Source organism: Schistocerca americana, chromosome 2 (assembly GCF_021461395.2).
Source record: "Schistocerca americana isolate TAMUIC-IGC-003095 chromosome 2, iqSchAmer2.1, whole genome shotgun sequence".
Classification (NCBI taxonomy): domain Eukaryota; kingdom Metazoa; phylum Arthropoda; class Insecta; order Orthoptera; family Acrididae; genus Schistocerca; species Schistocerca americana.
Window position 1 is genome coordinate 1,035,802,961 of NC_060120.1, and position 22,364 is coordinate 1,035,825,324.

Here is a 22,364-nt window from a genome sequence, read left to right on the forward strand (position 1 = left end):
TTGAAAATGTCAGAAATAGAAGTATGTGTTTCAGATTTGCACCGTCAACCTGTTTCTCCACCGTTCCCCTCTCGAACAGTGCCAGGAAACACGAACGCTTTTATCTTTCCTTGTGAACTCTAATTTCTCTTATTTTATTATGATGAACATTCCTCCCTATGTAGGTGAGCGCCAACAAAGTATTTTCACACTCCGAGCGGAAAGTTGGAGACTGAAATTTCATGAGAAAATCCTGCCACAACGGAAAACGCCATTGTTTAGATGACTGCCACCACAATTCGCGTATCATATCCGTGGCAGTCTCTCCCCTATTTCGCGAAAATACAAAACGAGCTGCGCTTCTTTGAACTTTCTCTATCAATTCTAACTGCAGTGGATCCCACACCTGACAGCAATACACCAGAAGAAGGCGGAAAAGCATAGTGTAAGCAGTCTCTTTAGAGGACCTGTTGCATTTTCTAAGTGTTGTACCAATAAATCGAAGTCTTTGGCTTGCTTTCCACATTACGTTATCCATGTGATAGTTGCATTTTAAGTTATTCGTATTGTAATTCGTAAGTGTTTAGCTGACTTTTCAGCCTTTAGAATCGCGTGTTTTATCCTGTAAACCGAATTTAGTGGATTCCTTTTAGTAGTCATGCGGATGACTTCAGACTTTTCATTATTTAGAGTCAGTTGCCACTTTTCTCACTACACAGATATCTAATCGTTTTCTAACTTGTTTTAATCTCTGATGACTTTATAAGACAGTAAATCACAGCATCATCTGCAAACAGTTTAAGAGGGCTGCTCAGATTGTCTCCGAAATCGTTTATTAGATCAGGAACAGAGGAACGCCTATAACATTTCCTTGCAAATGCCAGATATCACTTCTTTTTACTCGATGATTTTCTGTGGATTACTACAAAAAAAAAAAAAAAAAAAAAAATGGTTCAAATGGCTCGGAGGACTATAGGACTTAACTTCTGAGGTCAAAAGTCCCCTAGAACTTAAAACTACTTAAACCTAACAAACCTCTGGAGATCACACACATCCATGCCCGAGGCAGGATTCGAACCTGCGACAGTAGCCGTCGCACGGTTCCGGACTGAAGCGCCTAGAGCTGCTCAGCCACCGCGGCCGGCTCGATTACTACATACAGTGCTCTTTCTGACAGGAAAGCACGAAACCAGTCGCACGACTAAGACGATACGCCATAGGCACGCAACTGAATTAAATTGCTTGTGAGGAGATTCACGTAGGAGAGAGGTTCTCGCAGTCCAGTTTGTGACTCGCGTCTAGCCGCTCGGAAAGAGAACGAATCTTATTCGTTACTAGCAGATGCGCAGGACGGCTGAAAATAGGGCCGCCTTCCAACATGATGCGAGCTATAACAGAGAAGTTAATAATACAACATATTCTGAAAAATCACTTTAAATCATGATCACACTATTACCGTCTACCACAGTTGCATCCCATATGCACCTTTAATGATGTGAGACGACAAATTATCAGTTTTAGATGTTTCAATCCTGTCTTGACATCAAATCACTTGAATCTTGCGCCAAACAGTGTTGTCTCATCGTTCATCTGCACGGAGAGCGATTAAGGTGGCAGACGCGGTGCAATTATGTAGGTATTTTTATTTCAATGGGATATGTCATACGGAAGAAATCTGCATATAATTTGAACGGTACAGTTTTCACAAAGAAATCATGGCTACTGCTTTTTATGAAATGTCAGTGAGAACGAGCAAAGAGGCAATGTCAGGGTGGCAGCAGTGTATAGAAACAGAATAACAGCGCAAAGCCGCAAACAGTTTGAAGTGGTGGGTCGTTTGAGGTTAATTTTTGTCATGTCTCATAAAGAAGAGTTGGCTCAGGATGTTAGGAAGCTGGTGAAACAGCTAACTGGTTTCGAAGTAAGCCAATATTTTGTAATCTATATGCCATCGGGAAAAAACAAAAAATCTCTAGAAGCAGATAACCGATGAATGACATTTGCTTTTGTTAATGTTGCAGGATGATGATGAGAACCTTAGACAGTGCGAAAGTTATGCATTATCAAATATTTTGTATCATCGCTGCGTGTCTGTCGAAGGGCAAAAAGTTCGTAAAGCTATGGATGGGATAGTGACGAAATTTTTTGTACATGGCCATTTGCAAGCTTCTAAAAGATTGTCGGAGCTTTTTGAAAAGTTCTTAACAGATGAGAAATTTGAAGATCCATCCCACGTAAGCATTAGTTCCTGATGCCTTAGGTAAAACGTGAACATATGTGGTCAGACTTGTTTTACGTTTCAGTGCGACGAGCGATGGTCAATGTTATGGCTCTTGCTGTGTTTGGCAAACAGACCAACCAATAAAATTCAACCTAATGAAACGCCAGAACCCGTCAAAGAAAAGAATGGTGACGAGAACTTCGATTGGGGAGCATATTTAATGGATGGAGTTGCTCCGTTTAGTAGACCGTACAAGGATGATTCAGATGTAAGTATGTGCATAGTTTTAGCTGTTTATATTATTAACTATGTTGTGTAAAAAAAAACTCTGTTACTGTAGTGCTGCGTCGTTCATATATTAGTGATGTTGTATACTTAATGTGCCCCTTCCATTATACCTGTGTAAGTAGTTTATTGAGAAGTAATATATGTCCATGTTAGAAAAGTGCTGTAGTTTCTCTGTGAGTAGAGATAATCTTCTGGGGAACAGAAGTGGTTTTAAAATTACTCATGTATGGGGTTTCCCAAGGCTCAGTGTTGTGCCAACTATTGTTACTCATATTTGTAAATGATTTCCCATCCAATATACAAGAGGCTTAATTAGTTCTTTCTACAGATGACACTAGTATTTTAATCAATGCCAGGATACAAACATTGACAAAAGAAGTGGTAAACAATATTCTTAAAACTATCATTGACTGGTTTTCCACAAATTGTCTCACTGTCAAGTTTGAAAAGCAACAACATATTGGAGTTATGCACATCTAGGGGTACTACACCACTGAGTGTAACCCAAGGTGAGAATATAATAAAAGTGGAGGGGGGGGGGGGGACGACGACGACGACGACGACGACGACTTCAGAAGTCTTAGAGGTTCATATTTATGACAATTTAAACTGGAAAAGACAACTTAGTTCAGCCTCATTGGCATTTAGAATCATTGCGAATCGTGGGCAGAGACAAATCAATAAGTTGACATATTTTGCGTATTTGCATTTGGTAATGAAATGTGGGATAATGTTCTGGGGTTAACTCATCTTTACGTAAGAAAGTGAATCATTCCATGTCAAATCAGCACAATGATTTTATTTCTCATCTCAGATTTTGATGAAACTTGGCATAGAGGTAGTGTACATGTAGAAAATGGAAAATACCCGATTTTATTAACATGCAACAACCCATTTTGAAAATACAGCAATGTGAAATTGTCAGAAACCTCCTAACAGCACCGAACTGTCATACTAATTAAACTAATGAGATAGATGTCATTTTGCAGTATTTTCTGTGAGATTTGCTATAATATGCAACACAGTATGGAGTTGAAATGAATTTTTTTTTCAAATTTAAATGAAAATATAAATTTTTAATTTGATTATAAAAAGCACATCTTTAAAATTTTTCAAATTTGTATAGCCTGCAAAACTTAACATTATTGTTAACTAATTCCCGAAGTGTGAAAGTGGGAGTGTCGCAGGTACACACCGTTGTATAACTTAAGAAATGCATCTTTCACTAATAAAACACATTTTTGTAAAATTTACAGATTTAAATGGAAACGTGCATAACTTCATCCGTAGTATATCTATGTAAGGCAACACATTCAAATTTACTGTTAACACATACATTCAGAATGTCACTTGCGAAAGCTGATACAAACAACGCGAATGTTAAGATTACACTTCCTTTTAAATATACCTCATTTGTTTGTACAGCTTCATCACCACCAGGAATCTTAATGTTATTTACAAGTACCCATAGGATGTTAGGTTTTCTGGGGTATGCTTGAGAGAGTGATGGGCCAGCTAGGTGAAGGAAGTAACTTTAACTTAAAGACCTTAATGTTTTGTTGAAACATAAGCTAGACACCTTTTCCTGATTGGGGAGCATATTTTAATGGATGGAGCTCTGGTGCAGACTGCACATAGTTGAATATTGGGCTCGTGAAGATAAGTAGTTAATTCTATAAAAACTATCAATTAAGTTAATACTACACCACAAGGAAGTTAGTCTGTTTCATATTATCTTTTGGAGGTTTTACTCATTGCAAAGTATTACTAAAAGAAAAGGCAACCTAAGGGCCGTCTTCTGCATACTTTTGACGTAGGTTTACATACAAATTTAAGACATTTGCTTAAGTATTAAGTGAAGAATTTAGGTTGTTTTCATTAGACATGTGTTTAGTAGTCCCATATTTACTCAAGGAATTAAAGATTTTAAGTTGTCCCTTTTATTTCCTTTCAAAATGTGTAAAGTACATATAGTCCATACGAGATCTTAGGTCTAATTTTTCAGATATACAAGTTTTGATTTTTAACCTTAGTATAAGTGCATTACGTTACTACAGTAATAGTATATGCATATATTATCGTTCCATGCTAACTTTAGCGACTCTTGTGATCTGTAGTTAGTAAAATATTACTTTTATTGTCCAGATAAATTTTGTAAAAATATTGTAAACAGCCATGAGCGAGAAGTGTTTGATCTGCCATAGGAAAGTTAGTTCTGGAGATCTGTGCAGCTGTCTGGTGTAGTGACATGGGAATTGGGGAAGTAAATGGGTCTCTTCCATGGTATTGCAGAGTATGTTCAAGGGATAGTAAAATAGCTGAATAGGAAGGGAAGATTAGATCTCTTAAGGCTGAACTGGATAGTGCTAAAGAGGAACTGATGAAATCAAGGGAGCAGAAGGGTGAAGGCAGGTGGGAGGAAAGTTAAGTTGTAGCCATATCTTGCAGGAAAAATTAGGTGACAGGTACCTGGTCACATGTATTTTCAAGCCCAGTGCATGTCTTAGCCAAGTGATAGAGGATGTAGTATCATTGTGCAAGGGTTCCACAAACCAGGATTGTGTTGTGGTAGTAGGTGGAGTGGGAAACAGTATTGATAGGGATCAGGGCTACAATATTCAATGTGACATGGTAAAAACAGCAGCTGCAATGAATGATGCAAATGTTGGCTTGATTATTGCTTTCATGTGCTATGATTGGCCCCAGTTGAACAGCTTTGTCAGGAGTCTGCTTCAGGCGGCTACTTTGTCAGGCATATGTTTGGTTCCTGTTGATGGTATTGGTAGATGGGACTTCACAAGACATGGCCTGCATCTCAGTAGGAAAGGGAAGGGTAAATTAGTTGGAAGGATGGCAAAATCTTTAAGGTGGAAAGGGGGGGGGGGGGAGGCGGGCACTGAAACTCATGGGAGTATATCTTTTTTAGGCTAAGATCAGTGTCCAATGGTCCACCATTGATTGAAATCAAGCTCAATGAGAAGCTCAGAGAGGCAGGTACTAGAGATGTTAAAATATCACAAGATTTTCATAACAGTACAGTGAAAAATAATGTTCATATGTCACAAGATTCTTGTAAAGGCACAGTGAAAAATAATGTTGGTATATTGCATCAGAATATCAAGGGATTAGAAAAACAGAATAGATGAGCTTGTTTGTTTCGAACATTCAGAAACTGAGGTTGGAAGAGAGGTACTATGAACATCATATAGTCACAGGTATGGAAATGGTAAATGTAGATGGGTATAAGATTGCAGCATATGTAAGTAGAGACACTAGGGAGAGAGGAGGAGTTGCCATATCTATTAAAGTCTGTCATAGTGTGAAAAATTAGGAAACTAAAAAAAAAAATTGTGTAGAGGAACATATAGAAGCATTTGCTTGTGAGCTTAAACTAAATAATGGTACTTTTATAATTGTAGCCATGTATAGGTCCCATTGGGAAATTGTCAGCTTGTTTTTGAAAAACTTGGGTTCTTTGTTATGCTATCTGTCAGACACAGGGAAGCAAATTATTGTTTGTGTGGATTTCAATGTAGATTTTTCTAAAAGAGTCAGATAGAAAGCTTAACCTTGAAGTATTACTTGATTCTTTCAGTTTGACGTCAATTATTGATGTGTGGTACAGGAAAGCAGCAAACTGATGGATAATGTTTTTATAGACAAAGGTAAATTTAACTGGATAAAAACTTTTCCTGTTAAGAATGGTATGTTTGATCATGATGCACGGGTAGTTACAGTATATGACATAACTCCACACAGTCATGCAAAACAGTCCTCCAAAATAAGTGTTCAATTAACAGTTTAACAATTCAAAATTTTAGGGAAAGCTTGCAACAGTTAGACTGGGATGAGACGTACAGGGAATCTGATGCTAATTTAAAATTTAACTTATTTCATGATACCTTTGTGAGTATATTTGAAAACAGTTTCCCTAAGAAAACAGTGCAATATAATTGTAAGAAACCACCTAAAAAGCCATGGCTTTCTAAAGGGATAAAAATATCTTGTAAACAGGAAAGGGTAATTTATCTTACAGCTAGGAGGAGTAATGATTCAGAAACAGTGAAACATTATAAAAACTACTGCACTGTATTAAGAACAGTTACTAAAAAGTCTGAGATTAGTACATCTGGTAATAAAATTAAAACAATTTGGAATATTGTTAAAAGGGAAACAGGGCAACTTAGAGCACAAGAGGGCTGTATTTCTATCAAACTCAGTGAAAAGTGGGCTGTACATTGAAGATGTGGGTCTTACGGGGAGTGTGCCAGAGATAAGTCCCTGCAATCGCACAATCCTCCGTGTTCTTGATGGCTCAGATGGATAGAGCAGGTGATCCCGGGTTTGAGTCCTGGTTGGGGTACACATTTTCCACTGTCCCCGATGGTATTTATCGACGCCTGTCAGCAGCTGAAAGGTCTGAATTCATTGCAGTTTTTACCTTTGAGAGCTGCAAGATCACCAGTGGTATATGTTCTTTCGGAAATACCATCTTCATACCATGAAAAATTCGGTAGCAAGAAGTCTGAAGTAGAAAACACTCTTAATAATAGTTTTTTTAAGTGTTGTAGAGAAAATAGGATCCAGCTATTATTAGAAAATGCGAGGCAGTATATGAAAGAGGCAATACCTATGCAGTTTGATAAAACTGAAATTCAAACCACCTCTCCTACTGAAATTAGGAAAATAATAAATTCACTTCAAAGTAAAAGCTCACATGGAATTGATGGCAGATCAGATCAGAGAACTAAAAGCTTGTTGCCAACAGATAAGTAGGATTCTCAGCCACATATGTAATAGCTCACTAAAACAGGTCATTTTTTCCAGATGGACTGAAATACGCTGTTTTTAAACCATTGCATAAAAAGGGAGATTGGTCTGATGCTGACAACTACCACTCAATCATGCTTCTGACAGCTTTATCCAAAATTTTTGAAAAAGTGATATAATCAAGAGTAGATTCACATATTTGTCAAAATGAAGTACAAACAAAATGTCAGTGTGGTTTTCAGAAAGGCTTTTCTACAGAAAATGCTATATATGATTTCACTGATCAGATATTAAATGCATTGAATAACAGAACATTACCCATTCTGGAAACATCCCCTAGGCTGTGGCTAAGCCATGTCTCTGCAATATCCTTTCTTCCAGGAGCGCTAGTTCTGCAAGGTATGCAGGAGAGCTTCTGCGAAGTTTGGAAGGTAGGAGAAGAGGTACTGGCGGAATTAAAGCTATGAGGATGGGTCGTGAGTTGTGCTTGGGTAGCTCAGTTGGTAGAGCACTTGCCCGCGAAAGGCAAAGGTCCTGAGTTCGAGTCTTGGTCCGGCACACAGTTTTAATCCGTCAGGAAGTTTCATATCATTGCACACTCCGCTGCAGAGTGAAAATTTCATTCAGGAAGAATGGTTGTTTGAATGCCTCTGTGTGTGCAGTTGTCAGTTGTTATTGTAATCTTATAATCAAGATCACTATGTGAACAATATGTAGGGCATTGTATATCCCTAGAGTAATCATTTAAAGTCAGTTCTTGAAACGTCGCTCCCCCCCCCCCCCCCCCCCCCCCCCCCCCCCCCCCGCCTCTCCCTCCCCCGGTAGCTGAGTAGCTGAGTGGCGTCAAATCGAAAGGCTTGCACCCGGCGAACGGTCGACCAGACGTAAGGCCCTAGTCACATGACATTTATTTTTAGTTCTTGAAATTTTATTAATAGACTTCCTCGGGATAGTTTGTCTGTCTACAAGAGTTAGCCAGTTAAGTTCCTTCAGTATCTCTGTGACACTCTCCCATAGATTAAACAAACCTGTGACCATTCGTACTGCCGTTCTCTGTATATGTTCAATATCCTGTTAGTCCCACTTGAGCAGTATTCTAGAATGCGTTGCACGAGTCTATTTCCCCAGTATTCTATCAATAAACCGAAGTCTACTACCTGCTCTACTCATGACTGAACCTGTGAGATCATTCATATCCCTACATACCCAGGTATTTGTACGAGTTGGCAGATTCAAACAGTGACTCATTGATATTATAATCATAGTATATTATATTTTTTTGTTTTGTGAAGTGCAAAATTGTATATTTCTGAACATTTAGAGCAAGTTGCCGATCTCTGTACCACATTGAAATCTTGTTAAGATATATCTGAATATTTATGGAGCTTCTCTCAGACAGTACTTCATTATAGATAACTGCATCTGCCTAATTTTATTATTAATGTTGTCTGCAAGGTCATTATCATACAACATGAACAGAAAGGGGCCCCAACACACTTCTCTGGGGCAAACCCGAAGTTACTTTTATATTTGATGATGACTCTCCATCCAAGGTCACATGTGGTGTTCTCCCTACCAAAAAGCCTCAATCCAGTCACCAATATCACTTGATAGCTCATATGATTGTACTTTTGACAATAAATGTAGGTATGATACTGAGTCAAATGCTTTTTGGAAATCAAGAAACACTGCATCTACCTGGTTACCTTGATCCAAAGAATCAATAATAAATAAATAATAGTAAAAAATAAATGTCGTGAGAGAAAAGTGTGAGTTGGGTTTCACGTGATTGATGTTTTCAAAATCCCTGCTGGTTGGCATAGAGGAGGTCATTCTGTTCAAGACCCCTCACTATGTTTGAGCCTCAGAATATGTCCTAAGATTCTACAGCAAATCAGTTCCAAGGATGCTGGATGGTAGTTTTGTGGATCACTTCAACTACCCTTCTTGTAGACGGGTGCGACCTGTGCCTCTTTCCAAGAACTGGGCAAGGTTTTTTGTTTGAGGGATTTACGATAGAATATAGTTAGAAGAGGGACTAACTCAGCTGCAATTTCAGTACAGAAGCTGACAGGGATTCCATTGGGGTCCGGAGCTTTGTTCAGTTTGAAAGATTTAAACTCTTTCTCAACACAGCTGACATTAAAACTTATTCGGCTCATTTGTTCAACGGTACGAGGATTATATTAGGGCAGCTGTCCTGCGTTTTCCTTTGTAAAGAAATATTTGAAAACAGAGTTCAGCATTTCAGCTTTTGCTTTGTTAGTCTGTTTCAGGTCCTGTCTCATTCGCTAGGGACTAGAAACTAAAAGCCTTTATGTACGACCAGAGTGGCTTTGGATTATGTGAAATGTCATTTGACAATATTCTGCTATGGTAGTCGTTGAAGGCATCATGCATTGGTCTCTTGACAGCCAAATGCATTTAATTCAGCATCTCTCTGTCATTAGCCTTATGCTTTGTTTTACAACTATTATGCAGCAAATTCTACTTCTTTAGAAGTTTCTGTACAGTGACCGTGTACCATGGAGGTTCCCTCCCGTTATGAACTGCCCTACTGGGTACATATCTATCCAGTAGGTGGTCAGTTATTCTTTTAAACTTGTGCCAGTGTTCCTCTGCATACTCCTTACCTGTGCTGAAATTTTCACGTTTCTCATCAGATATGGCATTACTAATTTTTTTATGTAGTTTACTGAACATATCTATCTTTCTGCTTGTTTTAATTGTCCATTGTACTTTGTTAACCATTGTTACCACCGCCACTTCATGGTCACTGATACCAATTTTGACGGGGAAATTCTCAAATACGCCAGGTCTGTTTGTTGCCATTAGATTCGATATATTGACACGTAGAGGAAGGTGTAAGTAGATGAATGGCAAACACTAACTTCACTTAACAAAAGTTTATTCAGCACTTGACATACAAGAGTGTGGAGTGAACTGCCTCTGGGCAGAACACATACGGTATATATACAACTACAGAACATTCCATTACAATGATTCTTGCCATTTGTGTATACTTCTAGCATGTACTCGAACCAAATACAGAAATTAAAATGTTTCATTTCAGGTGAGTTTTGAACTCACGACCCTCTATGCAACAATCCATTATCATAACTACTATAATACAGCGGCTGCGCTACTCAGCTTCTTCTGCGACATTGCTCCCTCCTTAAGAGAACAGCGTCTTGGTGTTACATCCTCCTAGTCCAGGAACGAGTCATCTGTCCTGCATACTCCAACTCCTGATGACTGAAGTTCGCCATGGTGGTGCTCTTTTTAGAACTTCCCTTGCTGCTACATTCTTCAGTACCTTTCCGCTTGTTGCATGTCGCTGGAGCTTCAAATTTACCCTGGGTTGCAGGATCCTTATAGGGCTTCATTCGAAGGACGTGGACCGTACCTCTGATCGTCTTGTGTTGGGGTCGAAATCTTCAACTTCATAAGTAACATCAGACAACTGTCTTACAACCTTATGAGGTCCAAAGTAGCACCTGAGGAGCTTCTCGGAGAGACCAACCTTCCGAACAGGAGTGAAGATCCAGACAAGGTCACCAGGCGGGTAGACAACAGAACGGTGGCTCGCATCATGCCTTCGGCGATCGTTTTCTTGAGCTTTCAGCATGCGGAGTCAAGCTAACTGCCGATCTTCCTCAGCTCTGGTTAACACTTGGCCAATGTAGTCCACATCATCAGGATGTAACAAAAACACAGTGTCCATCGTCGTCGGCGCTGCCTGACGCCCATGCACCAGGAAAAACGGCAAAAATCCTGTGGTGTCTTGTTTGGCAGTGTGTAGGCAAACGTCATGAAAGGTAGCACCTCATCCCAGTTGCTCTGCTCAACATTGACGAACATTGATAGCATATCGGCCAAGGTCTTATTAAGGCGTTCAGTAAGCCCATTAGTTTGCGGATGGTAGGCAGTCGTCATGTGATGAGTAATGTTGCACCAGCGGTTTATCTCTGTCACAAGATTTGATTGAAAAACTTTCCCTTGATCCGTTGGCTTTTGTAATTGCATGGCTTGTCAGATAATCAGTGCAAACAATAATCCATCTATTGCCACTAGCAGACACTGGAAATTGTTAGTCGGCCAGGTGGTTTCTGAGGAACTGCCTTTCTCCTCTGGCACTCTCGACAGTGCGACGCATAATGGCGAACACTCCTAAATAAACCTGGCCAGAAAAATCTCTTATGGATCCTATCGTATGTCTTAACAAATCCTAAATGTCCAGCCTCAGATGTGTCATGGAATTTCTATAGAACATGTAAGTGCGTGTGTTTAGGAATCATTGGTAGCCACCTATTTCCAAATGGATCAAAGTTTTTCTTGCAAAGTGATCCATTAACTACCTTAAACTGTCCTTTCACATCCTCTCACTGATTTAAGGCAAGCATAATTTGAGATCTCTTGGCATCCTTCATCTGCTCATCAGAGAGATCCTGGAGTGCAGCGAAACAGTCACTCTCTTGATGGTCTTGCACAGGGTTTCTTGAGAGACAGTCAGCGTCTTGGCGTTTTCTTCCAATTTTGTACACTATGGTAATGTCATACTCTTGAAGATGTAGTGCCCACCTGGTGAGTCGTCCTGTTGGTTCCTTAAGTCCTGTCAACCAACAAAGTGAATGATGGTCTGTAACAACTGTGAATGGCCTTCCATAGAGATAATGTCAAAATTTGCACATGGCCCAGATCACAGCAAGACATTCTCTTTCTGTAGTTGAGTAGTTTCTCTCACCCCCATGCGGGTCCGGGGATTAGAATAGGCTGTTTGTCAGTCACTCCGCGGCTGGCGCGCTGCCAAGATTGCGTAGCACCGCCTTATCGGCGGGGTCAAAGGTCAAGCGCTCAGAGAGCTGACATAACATGCTGTTGCATACTCTATGTCGACAGATTCTAGATGTACCCTTGTCCATTTTTAAGCTACGCTACAGATCACTTTATTTGTGAAAATACATTGTACAATCTCCTACAAATTTAACATATTCACAGGTACCTTTACCTTTAATCCATATAAATACAGTTTCATTAACTGATATCTTACGTCTACTACGTGTATACAAGGAGAAAGGTGAGGGTGACATATATGTTGATTTGCCGAAGTCTTTATTTGCATTTTCTGTAACATGATATGTCCGATAGGCTATAATGTCACGATCGACGAAGCTCTCCAGTCCAGATACATTAGGTACGCCTGTACCACCACGTACAATAGCCACTGCCTGTCGTAAGAGGCGACTAAAAGGAGTCCCTCCCCCTCAAGGGGGTAGTTAGCGCCTGCGTCTGGAGAGGGACGGTTCCACGACCTATATTTGCGGTCATTTTGGTTTTTCACTTCTTCTTGTATCTTCCTTCCTTTGGTTGGTTCCTTTCTTTGTTCTTCTCCATCTCACTGTCTTCCTTACTCGTTCCATTGCCTTCTTCTCCTTGCCTTCTTCTCCTTGCCTTCTTCTCCTTGCCTTCTTCTCCTTGCCTTCTTCTCCTTGCCTTCTCTGGTCTCCGCCTCGGCGTTTGAGACAGTCTGTCCTCTCTCTCTTCTTTTTCCTCTTCTTCCTTCCTCCCTGTGCGTGCCTGAAAGCCGACCCACGCGTTCGCATGCGTAGCCGGTGACGGGGTAACGCGTAATTCCCTGCCCTGGGTAGACAAGTAAGGCACGTACGTACCCCCTGGTAAAGGCCAGGCCCAGGGAGGGGTGATTGCCTGAGCTGATACCTTCTGACCATGCCGATTGGTCCCTCCGTCTGTTTCTCGGGAGGTGTGACCTGAGGTGTAAACATTCACCTAAGGCGGGAGTGCCCTCTGAGAGGGTCCCCACAAGGAAGGAGCGCGCCATCGGAGACGCTGGCAATCATGGGGGATTCCTCCGCAATGGATTTCTCTTCTTCTTCTTCTTCTTCTCTCTCGACTTCTGCCCATAAATGGAAATTTGACCAGCCACCAGTGACAAAAGTCCTACCGCCTGCCCCACAGTTCCTCGTAGTTTCTCGATCTGAGGACGGCAAAGATTTTTCCTCTGTCAACCCTTTCGTTATCCAGAAGGGCATAGATGCCATAGCCGGATCTGTCAAGTCGTGTACCAGGTTGCGTAATGGTACCTTGTTACTAGAAACTGAGAGCGCCTTTCAGGCACAAAAACTGCTTCGGGCCACACTCCTGTACACGTTCCCTGTCCGGGTGGAGGTTCACCACACTTTGAATTCGTCTCGTGGTGTGGTATACACTAGATCACTCGACGGATTGACTGACGAGGAGATTCAGTCTTTCCTCGCTGAGCACGGCGTGATGGCTGTCCATAGGGTCATGAAAAAGGTCAACAATGACCTTGTACCGACCCGGACACTTTCCTTGACCTATGATAGTGTTCAGCTGCCATCGCGTATCAAAGCAGGCTACGAGGTTATTTCTGTTCGCTCCTGTGTCCCGACACCTACGCGCTGCTACCAGTGTCAGCGTTTTAATCACACTTGCCAGTCTTGTTCCAATGCGGTTAAATGTGTCACTTGTGGCAGGGATGCCCATGAGGGTGACTGTCCACCTCCGTCTTCTCGTTGCGTGAACTGTCAGGGTGACCATGCAGCGTCCTCCCGCGACTGTCGCATCTACAAGGAAGAACGCTGTATCCAAGAAATTCGGGTCAAAGAGAAAGTGTCCACCTCGGCTGCTCACAAGCTATTTGCTAGTAGGAAGCCCACGCTGCTCCCAGCGTGGAAATACAGTACTGTCCTCGCCTCTCCTCGGACTACCAGGGAGGTGGCGACGCAGACATGCGATCTGACCTTCAGCACCATGGTCGTCCGTTTGGCCAGTGCTAAGATCACGCGGTCGATGTCTGCTCTTCCTCCCGTCACCCCTCAGACACAAGCACCTTCATTAGCTTCTGCCAAGACGAAGACCCAGAAGTCAGATGCATGGGCCTTCAAGAAGGAACCGTCCCGTGCAGACTTCCTACGTACGTCGAACTCCCAGCTGTCAACCAGTACTTCCACTAAACAACCTTCCAAGAAGGCTCATAGGAAGCACAGTTCTCCTTTTCCGCCACGACGCATTTCTTCTCCTGCGCCACCCAGTGGTTGCCGCCCCAGGCCGTCATCCGTTTCACCTGGCCGCACCGCTGGTAGCTGAACATCTGGCCGTTCACCTGCGGAGGAAGCTCCCCCTCCTGGCCATCTTAACAAGATGGCCAATGAACCTATAGAACCAATGGACGATGACTGTCCGCGTACTGATAGCGGCGGCAGTACTCGCTCGAAGCCAGGCCCTCAGCGGCCTTCGAGGTGACCCCTTCTTTCATCTTCCTATTCTTCTCACGATGGCACTTATTCACTGGAATATTTGCAGCATTCGCTCCAACCGAGAGGATTTGAAGTTGCTGCTCCGCTTGCACCGTCTGCTCGTCGTAGCCCTCCAGGAAACGAAGCTATGCCCATGCGATCAAATTGTCTTGGAACACTACACCTCTGTGCGTTTTGACCTACCTCCTGTGGTAGGTATTCCGGCTCATGGAGGGGTTATGTTGCTGGTCCGGGATGATATTTACTACGATCCCATCACATTGCACACCGGCCTGCAGGCAGTTGCCGTCCGAATTACTCTCCCCACTTTTACATTTTCCATTTGTACCGTTTACACTCCATCGTCGTCTGCCGTTACCAGGGCGGACATGATGCAAATTATTGCTCAGCTACCTGCACCATTTTTGTTAACTGGAGACTTCAATGCCCACCATCCCCTTTGGGGCTCTCCAGCATCCTGCCCGAGGGGCTCCCTGTTAGCAGACCTTTTCAACCAGCTCAATCTTGTCTGCCTCAATACTGGCGCCCCTACTTTTCTTTCGGACACATCTCACACCTATTCCCATTTAGTCCTCTCTATATGTACTACCCAACTTGCACGCCGGTTTGAGTGGTATGCACTTTCTGATACATATTTGAGCGACCACTTACCGTGTGTTATCCATCTCCTGCATCATACCCCCTCTCCGTGCTCAACTAGTTGGAACATCTCCAAAGCAGACTGGGGGCTCTTCTCTTCCAGGGCGACCTTTCAGGATCAAACCTTCACAAGCTGCGATAGTCAGGTCGCACACCTCACGGAAGTCATTCTCACTGCTGCTGAATATTCAATCCCTCACACTACTTCTTCTCCGCGTCGCGTACCGGTCCCCTGATGGACCGCAGCATGTAGAGACGCTTTACGTGCTCGTCGACGTGGTTTACGCACCTTTAAATGCCACCCTACAGTTGCGAATTGTATCAATTATAAATGATTACGTGCGTAGTGCCGTCGTATTATTAAAGAAAGCCAACTGGGCTGCTTTCACAAGCACCTTCAGTAGTTTTACTCCTTCTTCTGTTGTCTGGGGTAGCCTGCGCCGGCTATCTGGCACTAAGGTCCACTCACCAGTTTCTGGCTTGACGGTTACGAATGACGTCCTTGTGGCCCCTGAGGGTGTCTCCAATGCCTTCGGCCGCTTTTTCACAGAGGTTTCGAGCTCCGCTCATTACCACCCTGCCTTCCTCCCCCGAAAACAGGCAGAGGAGGCTAGGCCACCTAACTTCCGCTCCTCGAATCGTGAAAGTTATAATGCCCCTTTCACCATGCGGGAACTGGAAAATGCACTTGCCCGGTCATGGTCCTCCGCTCCAGGGCATGATTCTATTCGTATTCAGATGTTGAAGAACCTTTCTCCTGCAGGTAAAGGTTTCCTTCTTCGTACTTATAATCGCATCTGGATTGAGGGACATGTTCCCGCATGCTGGCGCGAGTCTATTGTTGTACCGATTCCTAAGCCGGGGAAGGACAAGCACTTGCCTTCCAGTTATCGACCCATCTCGCTTACCAGCTGTGTCCGTAAGGTGATGGAGCGAATGGTTAACTCTCGTTTGGTTTGGCTGCTCGAATCTCGACGCCTACTTACCAATGTACAATGTGGATTTCGTTGGCGACGCTCTGCTGTTGACCATCTGGTTACCTTGTCGACCTTCATTATGAATAACTTCTTGCGGAAGCGCCCGACCGCAGCTGTGTTCTTTGATTTGGAGAAGGCTTACGACACCTGTTGGAGGGCGGGCATTCTCCGCACCATGCATACATGGGGCCTTCGCAGTCGCCTCCCTCTTTTTATTCGTTCCTTTTTAATGGATTGACAGTTCAGGGTACGTGTGGGTTCTGTGCTGTCAGACACCTTTTGCCAGGAGAATGGGGTACCACAGGGCTCAGTTTTGAGCGTCGCACTCTTCGCCATAGCGATCAATCCAATAATGGATTGCCTCCCAGCTGATGTATCAGGCTCCCTTTTCGTGGACGATTTTACCATCTATTGCAGCGCGCAGCGTACATGTTTCCTGGAGCGCTGTCTTCAGCGTTCTCTTGACCATCTTTACTCCTGGAGTGTCGCCAATGGCTTCCGTTTTTCTGCCAAGCAGACGGTCTGTATTAACTTCTGGTGCTACAAAGAGTTTCTCCCACCATCCTTACGGCTCGGTCCCGTTGCTCTCCCATTCGTGGAGACAACAAAATTTTTAGGTCTTACATTTGACAGGACACTTAGCTGGTCTCCACATGTGTCTTATTTGGCTGCCCGTTGTAGCCGTTCTCTAAATGTCCTCCGTGTTCTCAGTGGTATGTCGTGGGGAGCGGATCGAACCGTCCCTACTTCGCCTGTATCGGTCGATCGTCCGCTCCAAGCTGGATTATGGGAGCTTCGTATACTCCTCTGCACGGCCGTCCATCTTACGCCGCCTCAACTCCATACACCATCGGGGTTTACGTCTTGCGATCGAAGCGTTTTATACTAGTCCCGTCGAGAGTCTTCATGCTGAAGCCGCTGAATTGCCACTCACCTACCGCCGCGATATACTGCTTTGTCGGTATGCCTGTCGGCTACTGTCAATGCCCGACCACCCGTCTTATCGTTCCTTTTTTGACGACTCTCTCGACCGTCAATACGGGTTGTATGTCTCTGCCCTGCTACCCCCTGGAGTTTGCTTTCGTCGCCTCCTTCAACACCTTGATTTTTCACTCCCTGCAACCTTTAGAGTGGGCGAGAGCCACACGCCACCTTAGCTCCAGGCTCAGGTTCGCGTTCACCTTGACCTCAGCTTGCTCCCGAAGGAGGTTACCCCCAGTTCGGTATACCACTCCCGTTTTGTCGAACTTCGTTTATACAGGTGGCTCTAAGACCAATGACGGGGTCGGGTGTTCTTTTATTGTCGGGGCACAAAGTTTCAAATATCAGCTCCATGGCCATTGTTCGGTCTTCACAGCTGAGCTCTTTGCCCTCTACCAGGCTGTTCTTTACATCTGCCGCCACCGACATTCTGCTTATGTCATCTGCTCCGATTCCCTGAGTGCCATCCAAAGCCTCAGTGATCCGTATCCGGTTCACCCTTTCATGCACCGGATCCAACGCTCTCTTCAGCAGCTGGTGGACGACGGTTCTCCGGTTAGCTTTATGTGGGTTCCTGGCCATGTCAGTATCCCTGGGAACGAAGCTGCAGATGCCGCGGCCTAGGCTGCGGTCCTCCAGCCTCGGACAGCTTGTTGTTGTGTCCCTTCATCAGATTGTAGCAGGGTCATTTGTCGGCACATTTTATCGCTGTGGCATGCCGATTGGGCTGCACTTACAGACAACAAGCTTCGGGCCTTGAAACCTCTTCCCGCGGCTTGGACGTCCTCCTCACGCCCTTCTCGGCAGGAGGAGGTAGTTTTGGCCCGGTTACGAATTGGACACTGCCGGTTCAGCTATCGCCATCTGCTGATGGCCGCGCCGGCGCCGTTCTGCCCATGTGGGCAATTGCTGACGGTCCACCACATTTTAACGTCCTGTCCGGATTTTAATACACTGCGTCTTGATCCTGGCCTGCCATGTACTCTAGATGCCATTTTAGCGAATGACCCAGGAGCAGCTGCTCGCGTTCTTTGTTTTGTCAACTCGACAAACCTGTCTAAGGACATTTGATTATGCTGTTTTTTTTTAATCCTATGCCTGTCAATCTTTTATCGTGTTTTCCCTTTTAGTTGCTGTTTTAAACTTGTGCCTCGCGGTGCATTCCTAACGTAGTCTGGGTGCTAATGACCATTGAAGTTGAGCGCCCTAAAACCACAAAAAAAAAAAAAAAGTTTCTCTCAGCTTTTGTAAGTGTCCTAGAAGCATGGGCTATAACCTTCTCTTTTCCATCCGAAATCAGCAGCAGAACAGCACCGATCCCATACCCACTGGCATCTGTGTGTAGTTCTGTAGGTTTTCTCTCATCATACAGACCAAGTACAGGGTCAGTCGTTAGCACATTGCAGCACATTGAAAGAATCTTGTTGAGCACCATCCCTGATAAATTTAGCATCGGCTTTTAACAACTTTTGGAGTGGCCTGGCTTTGATACAAAAGTCTTTGATAAAACGACGGTAATAAGACACAATCTGTGGAAGCTTCTCATATCTCTAATACTTTTAGGAATAGGAAATTCTATTATAGCTCTAACCTTTTCTGGGTCTGGCTGCACACCTTTGTTTGACACAAGGTGCCCAAGTATTTTGATTTCTTTTGCTCCAAAGCGACATTTTCTTGGATTAATTTTCAGTCCGGCTTGTTGGAGACACTTAAGAACGGCCGTCAGTCTTTTTGTGTGTTCATCAAATGTCTCTGAGAACACTATAATGTCATATAAATAACAAAGACATGTCGTCCACTTCAGGGACCTTAGAAGATTATCCATCATTTGTTCAAAAGTTGCTGGTGGATTACAAAAACCAAACGGCATTACTTTAAACTCGTACATGCCCTCAGGAGCGATGAATGTAGTTTTCTCACAATCAGCATCATCTACTTTGATTTGCCAGTATCCCGAGTACATGTCCATGGTTGAGAAAAACTTAGCCCCCTTCAGACAATCTAGTGTATCGTCAGGTTGTGGAAGAGGGTGAACGTCCGTTTTAGTTATCTTGTTAAGCTTCCTGTAATCAACACAAAAGCGACGAGAACCACTGGTCACGACCATGGGCTCTGCGAAGGCTGATTGATGTCATTCATCATCATTTTCTCTACCTTGTCGCGAATTACTAAACGTTCCGTTGCTGACACACTGTATGCTCTCTGGCTTATTGGTTGATGGTCTCCAGTGCTAATCCGTTGCTTCACCATCGATTTGTCTAATTTGCTCTTCACCTGTGGATTGAAGCGTTCAGAGAACTCTTGAAGAATGGCAAGTAGCTTCTTCTGTTGTTCCTTAGTGAGATCTGGTGAGAGTCAAGCTAGAAGATCTTGTCTCATAGTGGTAGCGTTAATTTTGCCCACAGACTTGGCATGGGAGGTTTCTATGACGCTTAGCTGTTCTGCAATTAATGGCTCAGCGTTTGCTACGCACATGTGTCTTGGAAGGGTCCACGGTTCTCGGCGACAGTCAACTATCCTCAGTTCACAGAATCAGTTTTGAAACGAGATGACAGAGGCTGGGATGACCAAGTTATTCTTCAGTGGTATGCTTCTCTTACATCCCACTACAAGATCCATGGGCTGCTGCATGGCATGATACATGACAGCTACCTTTCCAGCGCTGACTGCAGGAATGATCACTTGATCCAGCACACATAGCCTCCACACACTCGGATGGGCATCTTCCTGTCCACAGTATCTCATCTCGCCTAGCATAATCTTAAAGTGACCACAATCTATATATAACTGCTTGAGAAGTTTTCAAGAAGTCCTATCCGAGAATGACGTCATGAGTACACTCTTGTAAGACGATGAATTCTAAGGGCTGTGTACGGCCACTTATATCCACACGAATGACACATCTTCCTGTAGGTTTTACATATTTCCCATTAGGCACCTTCAGCAGAGATGCTTTGTTGTCGACGAATACGGTTTTCTGCAACTGGCGATGGTACTTCTCCGAAATGACTTAATGTGATGCTCCAGATTCCACAAGAGCGTGGGCTGGTCGGCCATCCATGAGGATATCAACGTAGTTTGCTACCACTTTTCTAGTGATCGACAGTGGAAGATATTTCTCTTCATTGGCCTTGCCTCCAAGGAAGGTCGCACCCTTTAGTTTTCCAGGTTGCGGCAGCCTTGTGGTTGGCTGGAGCTTCTAAATGGCAATGGAGACCTTGATCGGTGTGTTAGGGAGCGTCCTCTCCAGGGGCTAGCTTGTGGCGATGGTGACCTATGTCATCCTGCACCCACATCTTCTTGTTCATCTTTGTCGTCCCGGAGTTGGCGTCGTCTAAGATCGGTCTGCTGTCTTCTGGCACGGGCATCGGCAAATATCCGCCGCCTTTCTCAACAATAGCGCACTACATGTTCTGGTCGTCCGCAGTGGAAACATACTGGTTGGTTATCCTGGGTCCTCCAGACAACAGTCTTCTTTGGTGCCCAAACAGATTTCTCATGCGGCATTGTAGGAACGTAACTTTGCCTGGGTTTTGACATTTTTACCGTTTTAAAGGGAAGTGAAGGACGAGAGATTGGGTTCAATGTCTGTTCCACTTCCTCCCTTATTACCTCTTGAAGTGTCTCGGTTTTTTGCTCGCCATGCAATCCTAGTACCTTCTGAACTTCCTCTCTCACTATCTGATGAAGAACATTTGTGAAATCAGTTGCTTCCTCCATCACAGACATCGATATGACGTTTGGAACCCATTCAAACTTTTCTCGATATATTGGCACCATTTTATGAAGTCATCTGCTGTTGAAACCTCCTTCAGGAGTAGGGCTTGATACATGACCTCAGCAACACCCTTCATGAGATGTGCAACCTTATCTTCCTCCTTCATTCAAGGGTCCACTATTTTACACAGCTCCAAGACGTCTTGAAGGTAGGATGCTGTCGTTCCTCCTGGAGAATTCATCTTCAGCCTTGCACTTCTGTCGATGTGTGTCACCTAAATACTTGCACAGTTCCGCCTGGAATACTTCCCAGCTTGTGAACTTCTCCTCGTTCTCATACCATTGCTTGGCAGTCCCCTCCAAGTAGAAAAATACGTTAGCCAAACACACGGTGTCATCCCATTTGTTAAATTTCGCTATAGGCTCATATACCATCAGCCACTTGTTTGGATCTTGGCCATCGTCACCAGAGAACCCGGAAGGATGTCTCATGTGGTGGCACACAGTTGCTGTCATCGTGACGTCCTCTTCTTCTTCTGTCTCCGATAAATTGCGAACTTGGGTTTCTTGCCACGTAAACGGCAGCTCTGTCGTGGCCTGATGGGAGCCACTGTGTCGTTGATAATGTGCGGTTTCACAAGTACCAATACTCAGCATCTCCACCAGAATAATGTCATGTAGAGGAAGCTATAAGTAGATGAATGATGAACACTAACTTCACTTAACGAAGGTTTATTCGGCACTTGCACATACAAGAGCACGGAGCAAACTGCCTCCGGCCTGAACACATACAGTATATATACAGCAACAGAACATTCCAGTACAATGATGCTTGCCATTAGTGGATACTACTAGAATGTACCTGAACCAAATATATAAATTAAAATGTTTCAGTTCAGGTGAGTTTTGAACTCGTGACACTCCATGCAACAATCCAGTATCATAACCACTATACTATTGTGACTGCGCTACTCGGCTTCTTCTGTGACAATATTTCCATCATGAGTGGGGTTGCTAACTATCTGTTCTAGGTAGTTTTCAAAGAAGGCTTTTAGTAAGGTTTTGCAGGATGCCTTATCATGCCCACCACTAACAGAACTGTAATTTTCCTGTTTAATTGTTGGATGATTAAAGTCTCCACTGATGATTACAGTGTGACTGGGGAACTTATGCACAGATGAACAGGGGATTCCTCTAAGGTTTCAGGTTACATGAAGAGATTAGGCTGGTGGGTGACAGAAGAATCCAGTTATCATTTTATGCCCACCGCTGATACTGGTCTTGTCCAAGCAATTTCAAATGCAACTTCAGTTCCTATCTCTTCTTTTTAATACACTAGAAAAGGGTGTACTGCTCTCATCACTTGACCAATAACAACTCTGGGCCCTATCGTGGACCACTAAAGTGTAATTCTCAGGTAAGTCGCATGTAACAACATATTCGTTCTTAATCAAGTTCTCCTTGACTTCGTTTACAGAAGAGCTTTGCTGCTTA

The 22,364-nt window shown here is 43.7% G+C and overlaps 1 protein-coding gene across 1 annotated transcript in view; it reads left to right on the plus strand.

The window, feature by feature from the left end:
* The first annotated feature begins 1,743 nt into the window (after positions 1–1,743).
* The window catches only part of LOC124596425 (gamma-tubulin complex component 5), a 155,578-nt gene continuing 134,957 nt past the window's right edge, over positions 1,744–22,364 (plus strand). Inside the window, exons 1-3 of the mRNA XM_047135556.1 lie at positions 1,744–1,900; positions 2,001–2,213; positions 2,283–2,468. Of these exons, the coding sequence (XP_046991512.1) occupies positions 1,835–1,900; positions 2,001–2,213; positions 2,283–2,468 (465 nt within the window). The 5' untranslated portion in view covers positions 1,744–1,834. The remainder of the gene's footprint in view (positions 1,901–2,000; positions 2,214–2,282; positions 2,469–22,364) is intronic.